Below are 21,551 nucleotides of genomic sequence, written 5' to 3'. Positions count from 1 at the left end.
AAGGGGCCCTGGGAGGATACTGTATAGTATAGCATCTTCCCCCCTCAGAATCATCAGCCTTCCCTGATGGTCCTGCATAAGATCATCTGAGTGAACAGACCTAGGAGGTAAAAAATAAAACCGGAAAGAGCCCAACTTTCCCAGATGCACAGTGAGTTTCTGACTACTTACTGGGTTACACCAGGGAGAATTTTGGTCCTGTGTCTGTGAGGATCAAGGCCAGTTTCCAGAGGTTACGGACCTATTTAAGAGGGGGAGCTGTGATCACTCCCATTTTTCATTCACTTGTGTTACAGACCACTGATACTTCTGGAAGATGTCCTAGAGCTAATCACATTGCTCCAGTTTTTCTTGATCTAACTTCCATATTTCTTACTGCTCTTTTTAATACTGGGTCCAGCAGTAACCTGTATTGTCTTTTTTTTTTTAATCCTAATTCTTCATCCTGATAAATATTCCTTTATCATCAAAGGGTACTAAATTCTTTAGGTTAAAAAGACAAATATTCTGACATGGGAATTCTGGCTTACATTGTCTGCCAAAGCTCAATTAGGAAAACCTTTTAAATAGGATTGCTTCTCCACTCTGCAGCTTTTCTTTGGTAGAATCCTGCCCTTTTAGGCCTTGCCATAGGGTACCCATAAAACTTCTTGCAAGGTCCTTTGGGTGTTGTGTGTGCCAGCTTCTCAGTTTCTGGCCTCTGATGTTTTTATTAGACACCAATTGCCTCTAGCAATCTCAGGTTAGTCTGTGCTGAGCAGCGTAAAGCTGACCTGATACTCCATTGCCATAGAATCTTCTGAGTTGGAAGGGACCTTTAAAAGGTCATCTAGTCCATCTCCTCTGCAATGAACAGGGGCTCCTACAGCAGATCAGAGTGCTCGGATCCCCATCCAGCCTGATCTTGAAGGTCTCCAGGGATGGGGCATCCCCCACCTCTTTGGGCAACGTTTCAGTGCTTTACTACCCATATCAGAAAAAAACTTCTTCCTTATATCCAGTCTAAATCTTCCCTGCTTTAGTTTGAATACAATTTCCCTTATCCTTTCACAGCAGACCTTACTAAAGATTCTGTCCTTCCTTACTGACTACTTCAGATACTGAAAGGCTGTTCTCAGATCTTCCCAGTGCTTTCTCTTCTCCAGGCTGAACAGCCCCAGCTCTCTCAGCCTGTAGGGGCTCTCTAGACCCTTGTAGGGACAGGCTTGAGTACATTCTTTAGAATCAAAGCTATGCTTTTTTGTCTGTTCAGAACACTGGGCCTGATACAGCTCCAGCTCAGTGCTGAGTTACACTAAAAGCTGGGATAATGGCCAATCAACAGCTTATACAGAAAGCATTGCCTCCTTGCTGCTCTGCAACTCCCCATCTGCATTGCCTGAAAGCTTAAAGATGTACATACCTAGCTTGGGCTGACCTCCATAGGATCTTTTGCTATATATGCTATTTAGTCTCCATCATGTACAAGTGTTTCTATTGAGTAGTGCTGACTGTAGGAACAGAAAGGAATAAAGAGTGTTTCCATGTCGTAAAGTCAGCAAACTCATCAACAAATTGCTTAAGAACTGGATATCCTCACCAGCTCTGCCATCCTAGAAGTTGTCACAATCATATGTAGAAGAAAAAACTCGAATCAGGAATTGGTGTTGTTTGAAGCCTTCTCTGACTTAAATTTATGGATCTCAGAACAGTAGTGCTGGAGAAGCATGTGATCTAAATAACAATCCTGTTCACTGAACTTGACTCCATTACCCTTGGAATGCAGAAACACTGCACTGCAGCCTCATATAAGCTACATATAATCCTCTTAAGCTACCCGAATGTGCAAGCGTCAGCAACCCATTATGGATGTCTTTGCTTACTACCAAGCTCCTTCACTGAACAGCACCTTGAAAAGTAACTTGAAGATACAAGACTCTGCAAGTATCCGTATTTTTCACTGCTATTCTCTTCAATTTCTAGTTTTGCAGGTTTCAAATTTCAAGAAGCATCTGTCATTTGCAACAAGGGAATAGAAGCACATTCATCCCTCTGAGGGATGGAAGAGGGGAAAAGAAGAAAGTGTTCTTTGGTTACCCTGTATATTTAAATGGCTGATTCTAAGTATCTCTAGTGAGAGTGCCAGGCAAATCTCTCTCTCAGACTTTCTGGTCTTCTATCTCAGGAATTCTGATTGGGGTCTTCTGTTAATCATCTACAGCTACTCTCAGTTTGCAACAACATATTTGAAAAGCTGCTCTTTTTTGCTGACCTCTGCATTTCTAAAAAGAGCACAGCCTTTGGTTAAAAGTATCTGAGTGCGGAAGGCTAATTTAGCTGATAGACAAGACAGGTACTTCATTCTGCTGAAAATTTCACCAACTTTCATGTTCTTACTCTCAGCTACCAGCAGAATCTTTTGTCTCGTTCAGATTTTTTCCTAAGTGAAAGATAGCTCGGTATTCTTTCTTGAGACTGTGTCCTGGCATCACAGTAGTGGGGCTGAGCTGTGAAAGGCTCAGCACAGAAGTGAAAGGATACTGCTTTCTCTACTGAAGCTGCCAACTACCAACTCTTTTTTAGAGTCAAATTGAAAATTTCAGTCAGATTCTATGATACTAAAATGACACACAGCATTTGAAAAACATCCCATATATGGGTTGTTGCAAGGAAAAAAAGGTGCACAAAAAGTCCCCTACAAGAACAGAAAAAAAAAAAAAGTTATAAAAGGGAGAGAATGTTCCAACATTAACTCTGGGTAAGGACACTGTGATCAAGCTCATGTCTTAAATATTAGCAAACAGCAGGGCTGCAGAGATCTTTGCCAGAGGGGATGAGTTTGTGTGAAGGTTTCAGCAGTTAGGAATCTCATCTGCATGAGCAGAAGCATGTCAACACAGCGTGAGCTTTCAGAAGGCAGTAAATGAGTAGGAAGTGAACCCATGGAAAGTGAATTTCCCCCTGAAACTCTGAGGTAGTTTCTCAGTGATGGTTAGCTAAGCTCCGTCGTGCTACTCTCTCACTCCCCCTCCTCAAAAGAACGGAGAAAGAAAATACAATGAAAAAAGGCTCCTTCGTTAAGGACAGGGAGATCATGCACAAATTACTGTCATGAGCAAAACAGACAACATAAAGGAGATGTATGTCATTTATTACTTATTGCTAACTGGAGCAGTGAGAACTAAAAGTAAACTAAAAATGCCTTCTACACATACTCCTTCTCCTACCTCCTCCCCCTCAGCTGTGCAGGGGAATGAGGAATGGGGGCTGCAGTCAGTCCATAACACTTCATCTCTGCCACTCCTTCATGGCTGCTCTGCCCCTGCTCCAGCGTAGTGTCTGTCCCACAGATGCTTATGTTTGCAAATGTATCTTTCTACTGAGAGAAGTGTTCCTTTCCCAGCCTTCTTCACTGAATACTGGATGACAGGAAATCTCCAGGTTCAAAGACTCACAGAACAGCCAGAGTTGGAAAGAATCCACAATGATTACCGAATCCAACTCCTGGCCCCACACAGGATCACCCAATAGTTACACCCTATGTCTGAAACCACTGTCCAAATCTGAGAGCATTCTCGAACTCTGGCAGGCTTAGTGCCATGATCATTTCCTTGGAACGCTTGTTCCATTGCCCAACCACCTCCTCAGGGAAGAATCTCTTCCCAGTACCCAACCTCTCCCCTCCTTGGGGCTCCATGAAGAAGAGATGCCACTTCATCATGAGGGCTGGAGGATGGGAAAGAAAGGCTTACACAACCATCAACAATCACCAAAAGAATGGTTTATTGCTGGATGATCTGAAACATAAGCCTTCAAGATGTCCATATTGTTTGTCATGTCCAATTTAATAGGGGGAGCAGAGACTGATGCAGACAGCAAGCTGACCTGCTACTCCTGCAGCTGTATTGCCCTGATTTTGTAGCAGAGAGCCGAGGCACTCTGAGGATGGTCATGTGTCTCACAGGTGGGTCCACTTCCATCAGTTCTCCATCTTGTGGTGGATCTACCTCCATAGATTCCTCATCCTTTGGTGGACGGACTTACCCGGGCCCCTTGCAACTCACTGGATGATTGGTGTGCCTTAGCCATGCATCCTTCTCCAGGCAACTGATATGCCTGAGCCTAACGCTGTTCTCTGTCGGATCCACATTCATGATCCGCACACCACTGGTCACATGAACAGCAGCCACCATATTTGTGGCTTCTTGTTCCCTCATTTTAAGGAAGAGTCTCTAGTCTGGTTGTAAGAATCATTAGTAGCACCAGAATGGGAGCCTGTAGGTGGATTTCCAAGGAGCAGCTCTTGGTCTTAAGACATCTGCCAGAAGATGGCCCTGAGGGACACAAAAGAGACAGTGATGTCTGTGAACATCCAGTTTTGTTCTTTTAGGTTCAGATGCCTCCAAGGACAGAATGTGAAACCCATTTGGACACCTTTTCTGTTTGGGCACCCTTGTGGGGACAGTGTTTTCATTAGCTTCGAAGGAACAGCTCTCTCTTTTTTCATTGATCTGCTGCTGTTCTTTGTGCACCACCACGGAAGGTCTGGCTTCACCTTTCAGCACTTGTTGGGTAGCATTCACATCTTCAGGCTGAGACACCCCACCTCTAGGGCTCAAGGTCTACAGCAGCTCTCTGAGGGGCACCTCTTGTAGACACAATGAAGCAGCAAAAAACAAGCCGAGTCCACGTTTGCCTGCTTCCTTGGGAATCCATGCAGAAGAGATGCTGTCTCTTTACAAGGGGCAAGGACAGGGGATAGGAAAGGAGGCTATCCTGCATGCAAGCCCACAGGATGTTAATGAATGGCCTCCCAGTTAATTCTGGGTGCAGAGCAGATAGGGGGCTGGGCACCTGGACCTTCAATGCCGCTGCTGTAACCTCACTCTGGCATAATAATATGCCAAGACAGCTATAGTGGAGGTCAATCCACTTCCATTGGTTCTTCATCTGGAGTGCATCCATCTTCATGGGCTGCAGAACAGTAGTCCCAGGCCAGGCCATTGCTCTATGGGCACAGGTACTTTTCCTCCTGCATTTGTTCTGCTTCACAAGTCTCCACCACCTCTTCGGTTCTGGGAACCCAAACTCTTTCTTCCCATGTAAAACTGGGCAATCAGTGCTCCTGGTTCTCTTGGTATCAGCCACAATTGTTTATCACCAGAGGTCTTGGAGCCGAGTACATGGTACGGGGCAGCAGTGACTACTGTGACACCAGTAAGATTCTGTGATGGCCACCATGATGGTGGGAGTGGTGTTCAGCATGGCGTAAAAAGGGGGCTGGAGGACAGGGCACAGGATGGGAGCTAGAAGGCAGCCCCTGTGCCCAATGGGCAGCCTTTCTCTCCGGCAAGCAAAAAGGCATGGAGGAGCCATTTACAGGAAAAGGGTCCTCTGCCTCCTTGACCCTCTTCCTTCATCCACAAGGGAATCATTCAAGGATGGGACACACGGCATATAATGGCAGGCTCAGAGAACTCCTTTTGCCAGCAGAAAGCAGCTCAAGAGTAGAGCTAATAGGCAGACCAAAGCCATGGCTTCCATGTTAGTATCTAGTGTCTCCTCTTCTGTGTTAGGTTTTGGTTTGTTTTGTGTGTGTGTGTGTGTTTCTTTCCAGTTAACTGTTGAATATATATTTTGTTAAATAGATAAGGTGGAGAATAAGACATAATAATACAGGGTGGGGAGTAAGATTTAAAAATTCCCCATATACTGAAAGTGACAAAGATGTTCTAGCAACCAAATTCCATTTCTTTCCCAGGTCTGGTAACATTTCTTCAACACCACTGAGAAAAGTGTATTTCTTTGCCTCTTCAAGAGACAAGGTTAGAACCTTTGGCTATGCCTAAAGGTCTCTGATTTCCACATGTATATTTTTGATGGGGTGAACTGACAATCTGGAGGCCACAGATGCAGGATGGGGATAGATCCTGGCATTTCTAAATAGAATGGCATGAGATGTGGCTGCAGATATGGGCTCTGCCAAGTAGCACCATGACACACTCTAAGGGCTGATGCCACTGTCTTCAAAGGGGGTCCAAGAAGAAAATGTCTGTGGTCAACAATACAGCTGCCTGAGGCTGCAGCCATACAGCTGGGTCTTTTAGGTGGAGCTTGTGCACTTCCTTTCTCATAAAATCATTCTGCTGAATGAGAAGATTGGTGGAGTCAGTAGCAAATGGCTTGTCTGCATTTTCTTGGAACTTTCTGTGGTGGTAGTGGTGATCCTGATGGCTGCAATGGGAAGAATACAGCTGCATTATTTTTTGGCTGGGGTAGAATTGATTTTCTTCATAATTAGCTTGTATGATGCTATGTTATAAATTTGTGATGGAAACAGAGTTGGTAACGAACATTTCAGTTGATGCTGAACAGTGCTTACAAAAAAGCAAGGCCTTTTCTGCTCCTTACACTGCCCAGACAGAGGAAGGCTGGGTATGCACAAGAATTTGGGAAGGGATGGAATCAGGACAGCTGACCTCAGCTGACCAAAGGGATATCCCATATGATGTCATGCTCACTGCTAAAGCTGTAGGGGACTTTGCCAGGATTGATTTGGCATCAGTGAGTGGTGAGAACTGCCTTTCACATAACTTGGTTTTCTAGGTTTTGTTGTTGTTTCCATTTTTAAACTGCCTTTATCACATCCCTGAATTTTCTGACTTTTGCTCCTTCATTCTCTTTCCCATAACACAGAAGGGGGAGTGAGTAAGCAGCTCTCTGGTTCTTAATTGCCCACCAGACTTACATCACAACAAAGTGCTTCTATTTTCACGAGGGATCAAAACTACTTTTGGATAGGGTTTTTGTGTATTGTTGGAGAGGAAGGAAAGTTCTTAGATGAAAAGGCCTATGAGATAAAGGTGGTGAGTTCAAGGCATTCATGTTAAAGAAGAGACTGTTGCAGTAGGAACCAAAGGAGATGGAGGGAAAAGAAAGGGAAAATGTCAAAATTTTTCAGTGTCTACAGGATGCAGAGGAACAGCAGAAAGAATAATTTGTGTCCTTTTAAGAGTTGCTAGGGAGAGATGCAGCACTAGCATGCATATGTACAGGATGGCTTAGCCTGTGTGGTTGAGTGATAGTATGGCTAAAACCCTATTAAGAATAAATTAAATGCTCTTCACTGAACTTCTGTGCTTCATCTAATGCTTGAGAAATATTATTTTGTCAACACAACATAAAATCTTCAAGAAAAAGTGATGAAGTTTGCCTTAAGGTATTGTTTTGATTTGGTTTGTCTTTGGTGGGGATTAGTAACAGCTTGGATAGGAAATGATTTTAATTGTGTTGCCTTTTCTCTTCTTCCCAAGAACTGGTAGAGACCCTGCTGGATGTCAGAGCAAGATACCACATTAATAATGATGTGTTAAATGTGTTAAATGTACCAGAATGTAATCTGCACAAACGCCTATTCAACTGCTCTGCCAACATTACTCCTCTCTCTTTCTTCTCATTTTTTTCATCACTTTTTCTTTCATTTGTATGTGGGATACTACAGCTGTGCTTTTAGTTTCTTAATTATGAAAGCAATGATAATCAGAGGTAAAGTTTGTCTTCCTCCTGTATGAAAGGAAATGAAATCTTCTGCTCGTAGCTGCACTTCAGAAAGCACACTTAAGTCCTAATAGATGTTCTCATGGCTTTTCCCCAACCTTCAGTGCTGTAGAAATGCATAAACCAAGCTCTAGCACTGTGATAACCTCCCTCATACCCAGCTGCAAGGTTGACCTTTCTTCTTAGTCTCATAAAACCTTATAAATCTCTGTACCCCGTTCTGCTGCACATCTCAGCTTCACAGAGATTATGCTGGGATGAGGGTGTGACATTTGAATGTTCACATTAACAAAGGAAAAATCAAGTTTTGCCTATGAGCATTTTTCTCCCTCTGAGTGTGCTATAGCCTGGTTCAGAATATCTGACTCTCGTCATGTTTTTAGTGTGAAATTAAAGAGTAATTCCAAATAACTCGAGGTGATGCTGCTGTAAATGCTGCTAGCAAAAGCACAACTGGAGTGCAAGACACTTACATAGGAGCATTTTCAGAAATTACAGCTCTGAATGGGTTCTTTAAAGTACTGTTTTAATTACTGCTGGCCTACATAGTAATTACTTTTAAGGCAAGCATAACAGATGTAAAAGGGAACAACCAAAATAGGAAGATAAAACTGGCTATGGACGTGTTATCTGTAATAGAATTCAGTCAATATTTGCATAGTGCCTTGAAGGATAAATGTTGCTGAGGAAAACCTGACTTCATTATTCATTCAGATGTGGGTTCTCCAGAGGAAAGTTGATGGATATACAGAAGTGAGCCTAGTGAACCTGACACTAAGGGCCCTAAGAAGATTACGGAAGTGGAGCATCTGACATATAAGGAGGTGTTGAGGTAACTGGGTAGCCTCAAGATGGAAAGGCTCAGTGGGGATCTTATTAAAGTACACAAGTAGCTAATGTTAATGAGATAGACACAAACTCTTCTCAGTGGTAGCCAGGGACAGAACAAGATGTGGTTAACACAAATTAAACATCTTTTTACTCTTAGGGTGATAAAACACCAACAAAAGGTTGTGGTGTCTTCATCCTTGAAGATACTTAAAATCTTGTTACACACGACTGAGCAACCTGCTCTAGGTGGCCCTGCTTTAGGCAGCAGAGGTGCAAAAGACATCATACTTCTCTTACAACCTTGGCTGTTCTATGACTCTACATTCCCATTATTTTCCTTATTTGTCTTCCTAAAAAATAACTTTTTTCCCATAACACTTCATTCCCCCTCTCCTTGCTGAGTTCTTTCCCCAGCCCAATGGTAGAAACACAGAAAAGCAGGGTGGTATCTATGAAAAGAAAAAGGAGGAAAGACATCTTGCTAGCCTGGCCACAGCAGTTATCCTACACCCATGCAATCACTGCTGTAATCATTGTCACCAAGAATGTATCAGCAAGAGGCATCACCTATTCAGGGACTCACCAACAACTGACAGAAGGAGTCAAGGTAAGTTAAAAGGTCTTCTCAAAAATTCAGTCTACAGAAACATCTACAATCATCTGCCATGAGCAAGTCAATCAGCTTTGACAGCATGGATTCACTGCTGCCAGAGTTTATAGACAAGCAGTTGTAAATTCATCTGAAAGCAGCATATTCTCAACTGTGGGAGTATCTTCCACTACCACCACAGTCCCATTGCTTCCTTGTGCACTGCTACTGGGGCTACAACTAAGAAAGACCTGCTGAAAGGCACAGATCAATATTCACTTCTTCAAGGATTCTAACTACAAAGACCTCATAGATGGTCCTTCTCACCTTCGTGTCCTTGCTTCCTCCTATGTCAACTCACTGCCTGCTGAAGAGGATTCCAGGGGTCAAGTTGCCATTTTCAAGCTCAGTTAAACCCTTGCCATCAGAGCTTGATCCAAAGTTAAGACAGGCTCAACACCACTTCCTCCTCTTCCTCTTTTCCTGAATGTTTCTCAAGTGAACCTTGCGTTGGCCATATATCTAGCTGTGTTAGACAACACTGGGTTACACCTTGAAGATGCCATCACCTTCAAACCTACAGGTGAAGGGAGAAATATATGTGAAACAGACTCACCAGAGGTCAGATAAATGGCATCAACCTTAGCCTCCTCTGAATGGAGTCACTGATCTATACCCTTGTCCTTCTGTATGTAGCAGCAGTGCAATATCTCAGGTACAGCACTGCTGAGTCTTCCTGAAGCCTTAAAGTGTTATCACTCTCTGTTCTTTGTGGATGCCCATCTAGTACATACCTGTGTCAAGGGGTAAAGTAGTCTTCCAGAAACAGGCAGAGTTGAACTTGTAGTTAAGCAGGAATGAAGCAACTTGAAGGCCATGGAGGTACCAAGAACTGGAATCCTCTGTTGCACTCATGTCAAGAGATGAGCTGTTTTCCATCCTAGAAGAGATTGTTTTTGAAGGAAAAGCATGCAACATTTGCCCTTCCCCAGCAATATCTCCATTTCCAGTTCTAACTTACCATGTTATCTCATATAGGACTGTCCCACATAGGATTGTCCTTCTCCTTCTAATTCTAGTAGATTGTTTTTGAGACACGGAGGCCAGAACAACACAACTGCACTCAAGATGTAGGCAAGCCAAGAATTTACACAATGGCATAATGATGTCATCATTCCCAACATTTGATTTCCTTTCCTGACTGCCACTGAATGTAGGGCTGACCTGCTTCATGTAACCACAGGATCTCACTTGGAAATGTGTTTAATCTCTATGCCATACTTGATTTACCAGCATTTATTTTCATCTGTCATGTAACTGTTCAGTCACTCAGTCTTGTAGTTTCTAATACAATTTTCTAGTCTGCTTAAGTTCTTGATACTTTGAATAATTTCATCCCATTGACAAATCTTGCCACTAACTGCTTTTATACAATACTTCTGGATCTCTTATCAAAGTTACACTGCTGACTATCATAGAACCTTAGTGGTAATTTTCCTCAACTGAAAGAACTGACCATTTATCCCTACCTATGCCTTATGTTCTAACCAATAATATATCCGTAACACCTCTCTCCTTTTTAATGTTGTTGGTTTTTTTTTTCCCTGTTTATAACATTTACTTACAAGGGTTTTAGGAATTTCAAACAGAACACAACAATCAATCAGATTACTGTAATTTTCATGTCTTCTCAACCTTTCACAGAACTCCAGGAGTTTTGCAAAACAGGATTTCCTCTTGCAGTAGCAATATTGACTATTGCAACTGACCTTTGTTCCAGTATGTACGAATCTTAAATTCTGTTATTTCTAACAAGTTTCCTGGAACAAACACCAGGCTTAGAGACCTGCAATTTCCCAAAACTCCGCTGCAATCTCTTTTAAAGTCTGGTGTCAATGTTGTTACCATAAAGCCTTCAGATACTAAGGAAAGATTTGAGTAGGACATTACACACTACCTTATGCAATTAAGCTCCTTAATTTTTGAGGTTAATGAAAGCCACAGGGCCAATCATTTACCTTCAAGGTTTATTCAGCTCATCTCCATCATAACCTTTTCTACAAGTACTCTTCTTTAATACTGACCTTATATCAAGTCCTCATCCAAAAAGGGATTCTTCAGATGGGATTCTTCCGGATTTCTTCCATTAGAAATCTACATTAGTAAAAAGCAGCAATATTCAGTGATGAAGGGTCTGGAGGTCAAGTGGTATGAAGAGCTGCTGAGGTTGCTTGGTTTGTTCAGTCAAAGAGAAGAGAATACTGAGAGGAGACCTAGTGGTGGGCCTACAGCTTCCTCATGAGGGAAGCAGAAGGGCCGTGCTGAGCTCTTCCCTCTGGTGACAGTGATGGGACCAAAGAAAGGAACAGCATGGAGCTCTGTCAAAGGAGGGTCAGGTCAGTGTGAGGGTTAGGAAAAGGTTCACAATCACACCTTATTCATGTCATTGCTTTTTGGCAGTACATACATTTGTGAACAACTATTTTTAATGATGAAGCACAGGAAGAGTAAAATGTCATAAAAACCTCGGATGAACTCCTTGAAAGCTAACTATGAATTGCAACCGCACAACATTAGAGGTGGATGATGGTGGTATGGCAGTAAAGGTTGAACCTTACTGCCAATATTGTTACATTTTGTTGCCATGTGACAGATGGCAGCTGAGAGGCAGCCTGACACAATGCTGTCTGGGATGGAAATGCACACGAAGCAAAGGTATGGAACTGAATTCCTCTAGGTGGAAAAAATGGCGCCCACTGACATCCATGGTTTATGGAGATCACACGGTGGACGTGAACACAGTGAGGCAGTGGGTGCTGCATTTCAGCTGTGGTGACAGTGGGTCACCTCCGTCGGTGCAAGTTTTTACGAGCGCAGCATGCAGGCTGTAGTTTTCACAGGAATGAATTGGGAGGCATTACTTTTGGAGCGACGTCTATGTATTTTACACGCAGCCCAGGACAAATCCTCTTCAGTCGGCGTGGCCCAGGCAAGCCGTAAGGGGTGCACACACATGTTTAACCACAGCCCGCTGCCCCCCACCGGCACCACACAGCTCTCACATTCCCGCGCCCATCTCTGACGCTCGGTCAGCTGCACGCATCAGTGTGGAGTCTTGAGGTCTCCACAGGGACAAAGCAAGAGCGGTAACGCAAACTTACCACAGAATCACGGAATCATTACACTTGGAAAAGCCCCCTAAGATCACCCACTCCAGCTGCCATTCCGTTCCCCACCATGCCCGCTAACCTCACTGCCACATCCACGCGTTTCTTGAACACGCCCCGTGATGGTGGCTCCCCTGTGCCAGTGCCTCACCGAGAAGAAATTGTTCCTAAATCCAACCTGAGCCTCCCCTGGCGCAACGTGAGGCGGCAGCAGCCCGTGGCACGCCGGTCTCAGCGCAGCTGGACAGCGGGCTGCCCGCCCCGCCCCGCCCCGCCCCGCCCAGCCTCACCTCCGCCGCGTGGAGCCCCACTGCACGGCGGTGCTGCGTGCGGGGATGGAGCGCGGGGCCGATGCCGCGGTCGGCGTGCGGCGGCTCCGCAACGTGGCGCGGCCGGAGCCCTTCGCCGCCGTGCTGGGCGCGCTGCGGGGCTGCTACGCCGAGGCCACGCCGCTGGAGGCCTTCGTCCGGCGGCTGCAGGAGGCTGGCACCGGGGAGGTCGAGGTGCTGCGGGGCGACGACGCGCAGTGCTACCGGACCTTCGTGTCGCAGTGCGTGGTGTGCGTCCCCCGCGGGGCTCGCGCCATCCCCCGGCCCATCTGCTTCCAGCAGGTAGGCAGGGGGGAGAGCGCCCGGGCGGTGCCCCGCGCGCGGGGTCGGCCCCGGGGGCAGCGCCGGGGCTGCGGGGCTCTTCCTGCCCTGCGTGCTTGCGCGCGCCGCTCCCCTCGTGGCCGCCCCTCCGCCCGCTGCCCCGTCCGGACCACCCCGGTCGCGTCCCTAGAGGGGGCCGGCGGAGCGCTGAAGGCGGGCGGGCGGGCGGCGGTGGGGTCGAAGATTTGCATGTCTGGGGCTCGGGGGCTCGTCTGGTGCGACGAGCGAGCGTCGCTGGTTAGAGCGACTGGGAGGGAAGTACCACCTTCCCTGTGAGAGGGGTGGGGGAAAGCGGAGCTGCCGCGCGAAACGAGCAGTGCGAGCTTACTGAGCGGCTTTAAAGTTTGTTAAAACTCCTTGATTTTACGCAAAAGGAAATGGAGGCCTCGAGAAACGTTGAGTTCTCCTGTGGCGCAGCCTGCGCCAGCGCCTTCTGGGGCACGGTGACCTGGAGGCCCTGAGCTGGGAGTCGGGGTGGGGAGGAGAGGCATGGAGCGCTTCCTGGGCACAAGGAGCGGGATCAAAAGGGCAGCACCGAACAGGCTTCCGTAAGGCAGGCGGCTCAGGTTGCTGAATGTAAACATCTTGCAGTGCGCACGCAAGTCTGGCGTAGCACTTGTGAATGGTTATACTGCTTCGTAAAGGCGTAACGTAAGGCTGAAGTCTAGGTCTGGGTGTAGCTGGCGTGTCTGCTTCTTTAGGCCTCGTGTTATTTGTGGAAGAGCTGTTGATTAAAAAAACCAATTTTCCTTCTTTCTGTCTTTGTTCAGTTATCCAGTCAGAGCGAAGTCATTACAAGAATCGTTCAGAGACTGTGTGAAAAGAAAAAGAAGAACATCCTTGCGTATGGATACTCCTTGGTGGATGAAAACAGTTGTCACTTCAGGATTTTGCCGTCTTCGTGCATATACAGCTATCTGCCCAATACTGTAACAGAAACGATTCGCATCAGTGGCCTCTGGGAGATACTGCTGAGCAGAATAGGGGACGACGTGATGATGTACCTGCTGGAGCACTGTGCGCTCTTCATGCTGGTTCCCCCAAGTAACTGTTACCAGGTCTGCGGGCAACCAATTTATGAACTTATTTCGCGTAACATAGGGCCATCCCCAGGGTTTGTTAGACAACGGTACTCAAGGTTTAAACATAATAGCTTGCTTGACTATGTGCGAAAAAGGCTTGTGTTTCACAGGCACTATCTTTCCAAGTCACAGTGGTGGAAATGCAGGCCAAGACATCAAGGTCGTGTCTCCAGCAGGAGAAAAAGAAGGACCCGTAGGATACAAAGCCCAAAGTCTGGTTACCAGTCTTCTGCAAAAGTGAACTTTCAAGCAGGCAGGTGGATCAGCACAGTTACTGCACATCTGGAAAAACAGAGCCGCTCCAGTTTATGTTTGCCAATGAGAGCACCGTCTTTAAAAAGGAAGCGTGATGGAGAACAGGTTGAAATCGCAGCTAAGAGAGTGAAAGTAATGGAGAAAGAGATAGAGGAACAGGCTTGTAGAATCGTTCCTGATGTAAATCAAAGTAGCTCCCAGAGGCATGGAGTTTGGCATGTAGCACCACGTGCTGTAGGTCTTATTAAAGAACGTTACGTTTCTGAAAGAAGTAACAGTGAGATGTCTGGTCCTTCTGTAGTTCACAGATCTCACCCTAGGAAGAGGCCTGTGGCAGACAAAAGCTCTTTTCCAAGAGGAGTTCAGGGTAACAAACATATAAAGACCCATGCAGAAAAACGAGCAGAATCCAATAGAAGGAGCATAGAGATGTATATAAACCCAATCCGTAAACCCAATAGAAGGGGTATAGAGAGGCATATAAATCCAACCCATAAACATGGGTTGAATTCTGTACAAACTGAACCAATGGAAGGTGCTTCTTCGGGGGACAGAAAACAGGAAAATCCCCCAACTCATTTGGCAAAGCAGTTACCAAATACATTCTTGCGCTCTGCAGTGTACTTTGAGAAGAAATTTCTTCTGTATTCCCGTAGTTACCAAGAATATTTTCCTAAATCATTCATACTGAGCCGCCTGCAGGGTTGTCAGGCAGGTGGAAGGCAGCTTATAGAAACTATATTCTTAAGCCAAAACCCGTTAAAGGAAAAGCAGAACCAAAGCCTAACACAGCAAAAGTGGAGAAAGAAGAGGTTGCCCAAACGCTACTGGCAAATGAGAGAGATATTTCAGAAGCTGTTAAAAAACCACGAGAAGTGCCCTTATTTAGTTTTCTTGAGAAAAAATTGCCCTGTTTTGCTTTCTGAAGCATGTTTGAAAAAAACGGAGCTGACCTTGCAGGCAGTTCTGCCTGGGGAAGCAAAGGTTCACAAGCACACAGAACATGGGGAAGAGTCCACTAAGGGTACTGCACCGTACAGCTTCCACACTCCTCCCTCAGTGCCGGTGTGTGGGCAGACAGAGAGAGAGGAGCAGCACCCTGCAGAGGGGAGTGATCCGCTCCTCAGGGAGCTGCTCAGGCAGCACAGCAGCCACTGGCAGGTGTATGGCTTTGTGAGAGAGTGCCTGGAGCGGGTGATTCCTGCTGAGCTGTGGGGTTCAAGCCATAACAAATGCCGGTTCTTTAAAAACGTGAAAGCATTCATTTCCATGGGGAAGTATGCTAAGCTTTCATTGCAGCAGCTGATGTGGAAGATGAGAGTGAATGACTGTGTATGGCTTCGTCTGGCCAAAGGTACTTGTATTGCAAAACCAAGGGGGTCAAGATGGGTGGTGGTCAGGCTTAAGGAGGGGAGAGAAGGGCATTCAATATGGGTTTGGAGTTGGTGGTTTATTGGTAACAGGAGTTGAGAGAGGAAACATGGTAGTGGTTGTAATCAATGTTGGGGAGAGTTCTTAGATCTCTCTTCCTCTGTGCATCTTTATTGACACCTTTTTTGTTTAATGGGATTAAGGTTTTATGCAGAAACTTGAACTCAGGACCCAGGCCAACAAAACACGTTCCCTTCTGCTCTTGTTCCTCATATTGCTAATATCTTTGACCAAAGCACATAAGGAATAAGTGTAGTCTTTTGGGTTGCCATAAACCATCAGAAGGAACTAAAGCCAAATCAGGACATGTGTATGCAGTCATTCCATGGGATTTTTCCCCCCTCACATCTACCCTGTGAAAAAGACATGAGTAAGAGATCTGTGCAATACAAGGGCTGCCCTCCATCCATTACCTTTCTAGAGCTCTTCTTTGGGAATGTGAGATCCTTACTGAGCAGGATTTGGGGCTGGGTGAGTGGTGGTGCAGAGGTCATCCCAGCTGGCAGGACAGCCAGCTAATAGCTCTGAATTCTGTGGGAATCCCTCTTGTCAGTGTTCTTCTCAGGTGAAGAGAGGCAAATCTTACTTCTCTGAAGTAGCCTCTCTAAAGGCATTGCCATTGGGCAGCATTCTAAGCTGAACCTGTGGTTCTGTGGTTAACTGCCGTAGAATCTCACATGTTGTAATTGTTCTGTGATTCCATTCTCCACCTACAGAATATGGAATATACTATAACCAATATGCTTGCAGCATTCTTACCGAGTAATATACTTGGATCCTACAGTAATGTGAGTTGAAAATGGCATTCCTTTTTAAAAGGGGCAGTAGGGTTCTGAAATTACTACAGGTTCCCTGCAGCGTAGGAGGAAAGTAGGTGGTCTGATAATTGAGATCTGATGTCAAAAATAGGGGAGGTACACTTCCATAAGAACTGTTAATTCTAGCAAATATACTGATTAATCATTTAAAAGCTTTGGCTCAAAGCCATAGTTTTAAAAATATTGAAGAATTAAATATTTCAAAGGGTTTTTACTGTAAAAACACATTTGGTGTGTATCTTGTTATGTCTTACTTCTGAAAAGAATAATAGCCTGAATCCAGGAAAAGCAACACGTCAACTTAATTTCATTTTCTCTAAAACTAATCCCTTGTGCCTGAAGTTTAAACTTGCATTTAATCGCTTTGCTGCACTGTAGGTGTTTTTCTCCCCAAAAGAAGTAGCAGTGGTTTCTTGTAAATCATGACTACAATTCTGGAAATTGACATATGATGTCAAAATGTCAAAAACTAATCATCTTGTTCCAGGACAGCTACTTAATGTGCTGATTTAATCAGTGTATCTGGTGGCCTGCATATTACAATTCTTCACTTAAAGAATCGTCTCACAGCTCAGTGATGTTCTCTAGCTTTTATTGAAGTGAATCCTTTTATCTCTTTATGGCAGTATTTTTTTTAGACATGAAAGTGTCTCTGCCCCAAAGAGCACACAACGCAGGCAGGGTAGAGAACTAGCAACTGATTTCCATTTTATAAGTTTCAGTTTAAAACTTCATCTCTTGTGTCAGAGTTTGTGCAACAACTGTGATTTGTGTTGAGCAGCTAATCTAACAAACGTTTTTGTAGACTCTTTAAATAATCCAGCTGTATTTTGCTAAATTCTACTTTAATTAGAAACATGTTATTGGAAAGTTGCAACGATTTATAATTGCCTAGTAATAATGAAAATTTTGAGCTGCATCTGTGGAATTATTTGTTTGGGTTTTTTTTTCCCTTTTCTTTGACCTCATGCTAAGAAGAGATTGTATGTATGGGTTGCTCTGTTTAGTTAGTTTGTTTCTGTTTTTTACTCATACGGAAAGTTGATCTTTACTATGACTACATTAACTACATTTGAATTATTTATTGAAGGTAATCATTCTGTTCCTGCCTATGAACATTGTTACCGTGAAGAAATTTTGGCAAAATTCCTGTACTGGCTGATGGATTCCTATGTTATCGAGTTGCTCAAATCATTTTTCTATATCACCGAGACCATGTTCCAGAAAAACATGCTTTTCTACTACCGAAAGTTTATCTGGGGCAAGTTACAGAACATTGGAATTAGGTAACATAACTAATCAAACATGACTAAAATATGTGGAAATCTCACGTTTTCTAATGTGAAGTTATAATTCTGCTTTCATCTATTGCCCCTTTATCTTCCTTTTGTGTGCTTAATTTTCCAAGAGGAAGTCAACCTGTGGTAGTGGTGCGTATGGCTTCTAAGTTCATATGTATTTGATGTGGGAGAGCCTATTCAAATTTTTATTTCTTTGATAGGAGAACAGAAACCTTTGCAATAATATCCATTGTGAGGAGGATTTTGGTTTGATCGGTCACATTTTTAAACCTTTTAATGATTAGTGATTCACAGTGGCAGAATTTTCTTTAACTGCTTCAAGTCAAAAACATCTTTTTGAATTTCTGGATGTCTGTTGATCTCCAATTTTCTATGTGATTTCTTCTTCTTTGTTTTTGTTTGTTTGTTTGTTTGTTTTTTATTCTTTTATGCCCTCCGTGCTCTCTGATGGTACCACTGGCATTTCTCCTGTGCAGCTCTCTTCCATGTGTGTTAGCACTTAACGGGGCCCTGGTCCTGTTTGCAACTGCAGCCCAGAATAAGCATTTTAAACAGTAGTAGCAGAATAGTTTTCAGCATGGTATACTTTCTTGTCTTCAAGCTGTGTCAGTGTTTGAGTATTTTCTGTAGTTTTAATGTACTCCAAAGGCTAACTTATTTTTAGAGTGTATGCATAAAGTATCATCAAGTCTGAATTTTACATAATAGATACAAAGCTCTTTTTAATGGGGTGTATGATTAAAAGAAGCCAAGTGGCTTTGGTTTTAGCCATTTCTTCCCTGTCACCAATTTCTCTCATAAAGCTCTGAGCACAAAGGACCCTAATCTGTGCTGATCCTGTTTCTTCCTATCTCTTCTCCAAGTGTTTCCAACTTTGGCTTCAGGATGGCCCTGAAATGCAGATTGCTGTCAGCTGGAGCAGCACCTCAGGAAAGTACTGTTGTGTACTTCACAGCCAACTGTGTGCTGTAAGGACAGGGGCATGTATGGGGCTATATGAACCTTCAATATACTGCAGACAGCATTCAGCACTGCTTTCTGGAATGTGCTGTGTAACGTGAGGTCTCTTCCTAATCCAATTTACTGCATTCATGCAGGTGGCAAGATGCCCATTTCATGTGGAAAGAGAGAAACAGGGAATTAGAGATGCTGAGAAACAGCTGTTTGGGGTTGGCATTTCTAGGCTCTCAGGGCACCATCCCCTCTTTCTCAGGCAACATATTCAGTATATTGAGCTGCCTATTCCTTCCCTGGGTGAACAGTATCAGATGGCCTCTATTGCTGCCCTGATGGTTATTTTGTGGCTGCCCTGGTTCTTCCTCCTCTCCAGATGAAGCTGCTCTTGTTGATTGCTGTGAGCTGGCTCTCAAGAAAGTGTTTACAGCCAGCATAGTCCCTGATGTGGACTTTGGGGAAGAGAAGATGGATGAAACTGTCTGAGCAGAGCAGAGCAGGGCTTTATTCATTAGTTTGCCATGAATTGTCCTTAGGGAGAAAATCCCTATCTTGTACTACTGTACATGTGAGTAAATCTTCCTGTGCAGAATCCAACTCAAGGATACAGGCACCAGACCTGACAGGGGACTTGAATGCTGAGAAAACAAATTCTTGATCAAGTTTGGTAGACATTTTGCATGTAAGCAACTTTCTGTAGATTTTTGAAGTTAAACCAAACTTCATACCCCCAACTGAAAAACAATATTTATTAATTTTTTTTTTCTTTTTGAAGGAAAGAAAGCAGTATTTCATGATACTGTTGCTTCAAGTTACCTGGCCCATATAGTGCAGGGTCTTTTTTTTTTTTTTAATGATGTATACCTTATCACAGTGACAGCATCTGTTTTCATGGGGACTGATTGGCGGACCTTGTACTCAGATTCCTACCAGGTCCACTGTGTCACAGCACTGTGAGTATGAATGAAGGTAGGATGGTTCGAAGGCCACTAGATTAGTGCATGTTCAAAATCAGCAGCACTGCTACAAATACCATGAAATAATCAGGGAGTGTTGCTTCAGGCAAAATGACATCAAATTCCACAACTGGGCAGGGAGTAATGATGAAGATATGCTGACAAGGTGCCTTTATCTCCGCTTTTAGAAGAAGTCATGTTTTAAAATTGGTATGTTGGTAGTTTTTGTTGTTGGTTTTTTTCTTCCATCCAGTGCCAGAAATGTGAACTTCAGAGCAATGGAGATTTGATTATTTGGTTGTTTCTGATGAACTGGAGTTCTTCATTTTATCTTGGTATTCAGCTAATGCATACAGTACCTATGTGATGTTCTGTAGGTGTAGGAAAGAAGTTAAGTCGTAGTAAATAGCAGTGATCTCTAGCTATGAAAACATGATCTGCCCCATCAGCTGAACTGTGGAAATTTAATTCCAATCTTGAATATAAATCTTCAAAACGCCAGACTTGCTGGCCCAGGCATGCATTGTATCACCTGCGCCCTCAGATTTGGTACAGCTGGATCACTGGCTTATTGAATTGTGCTGGTATACACAAGAGAAATATTTTTGAGTCTTGTCTGCTTGCTTGACTTTTCAGAGATCTTGTAGAGCATGCTGACCTTGTCTTTCATCCATCCACCTGCCTTATGTTATACCATGGTTTCCTTTTGCTAAACCAGCTTGATGGCTTGTTTGGGACATCAAAATCTGAATGCAAATGTAGATTTGCAGCCTTTGTTCTTCAGGGGTTTGAACTCTCTCATTTTACTTCCCAGGGAAGAATGAACAACAGTCTTTTTTTTTTTTTTTTTTTTTTCCTTCTGAACAATATAAGCAGTGTAGGACAGTGACCCAGCTCCTTTATGTTGCAGCTAGTGCACCTTCACCATCTTAAGTAAAAGCGAGGTCTTTTCCTACCTCATTGCATGGGCTAGTATTAATTTGGGCAGAGCTGCACTGAATTGTAAATCTGGAAAGGTGTTTGTGTGGGGGAAGCATGTTTCCCAGACTGTCATTTAAGAGTCTTCCATTCTTTATTATTTTCTGCTATTTACTTTCACTGACTACTGCTTATCAGCCTGATTATTTTGAATTATGCTACTGGATGCTTAATTGTCCTTTTGTTTTCTGTGTTGTAACTTTTAATATGTGGTAGCTGCCACCTATTAAGGTTTATGATCCTTAAGGTCCCTTCCAACCCGGGCCATTCTGTGATTCTTTGTGATTCTGCCCTAAATGTTGAAAGTACAACAGCCCGTTACACTGTGTATGTCCTTCCCTGGGCCTGTCTTCATACAGTTTTCAGAAAATCCTGTTCTTTCTTTATATCTTTCAAGTTTCTGAAACCATGAAAAATGTTGAATTTAAAAAAAAACAAAAAACAACATAATGTTCAAATATACTTAGCTGCTCTGCGATTAAATTTTTGTGTTAATTTAGATCTTTTTCATTACATTAGTTTACGTCATATATGCTCTTTTATTAATGTATTATGTTGTTATTGGTATACATTGATATATGGAATTATTCTGAAATTCCCATTTCATACCAGGTTCTGTAGAGATTAGTATTTGTAGTTATCTCTTTAGTGTATTATCTGGGTTCAGTTACATTAAGAGTGAAATACTTTAATTTATTGCATTTCCTGTTGCTTACGTTCAATATGTATTTGTATTTTAGAAACCATTTTGCCAAGGTACATCTACGTGCTTTATCTTCAGAGGAGGTGGAAGTGATCCGTCAGAAAAAGTATTTTCCTATTGCATCAAGGCTTCGGTTCATTCCTAAAATCAATGGTTTAAGACCCGTAGTAAGACTAAGCCGTGTTGTTGAAGGACAGAAACTCAGCAAGGAAAGCAGAGAAAAGAAGGTTTTTATTTTCCTTTTTGTTTTATGTCAGTCTGATGGAGGCAGCTGTTTTACGTTAACTAAAAAACCTCACT

General features: G+C 43.6%; 1 protein-coding gene and 1 long non-coding RNA gene across 8 annotated transcripts in view; one reads left to right on the top strand and one right to left on the bottom strand.

The window, feature by feature from the left end:
- Nucleotides 1–484: 484 nt before the first annotated feature.
- On the bottom strand, nucleotides 485–12,379 carry LOC116226298 (uncharacterized). The gene is made up of 4 exons (XR_016465065.1): nucleotides 11,041–12,379; nucleotides 9,751–9,896; nucleotides 9,284–9,533; nucleotides 485–6,213 (listed from the first exon to the last, which is right to left on the bottom strand). It is a non-coding gene; the product is annotated as an uncharacterized LOC116226298 (long non-coding RNA).
- Nucleotides 12,380–12,419: 40 nt separating this feature from the next.
- The window catches only part of TERT (telomerase reverse transcriptase), a 29,347-nt gene continuing 20,215 nt past the window's right edge, over nucleotides 12,420–21,551 (top strand). For all 7 annotated transcript variants that reach the window (XM_090137248.1, XM_090137247.1, XM_031589123.2 and 4 more), the window contains exons 1-4: nucleotides 12,420–12,734; nucleotides 13,544–15,464; nucleotides 17,450–17,645; nucleotides 21,289–21,478. In XM_090137248.1, coding sequence (XP_089993374.1) covers nucleotides 12,459–12,734; nucleotides 13,544–15,464; nucleotides 17,450–17,645; nucleotides 21,289–21,478 — 2,583 coding nt within the window. In that variant the 5' untranslated portion in view covers nucleotides 12,420–12,458. The remainder of the gene's footprint in view (nucleotides 12,735–13,543; nucleotides 15,465–17,449; nucleotides 17,646–21,288; nucleotides 21,479–21,551) is intronic.

Source organism: Phasianus colchicus, chromosome 3, assembly GCF_987193195.1.
Source record: "Phasianus colchicus chromosome 3, bPhaCol1.hap1.1, whole genome shotgun sequence".
Lineage (NCBI taxonomy): Eukaryota > Metazoa > Chordata > Aves > Galliformes > Phasianidae > Phasianus > Phasianus colchicus.
The sequence above is the reverse complement of the archived record's forward strand: the minus strand, read 5'-3'. Positions and strand labels throughout refer to the sequence as shown.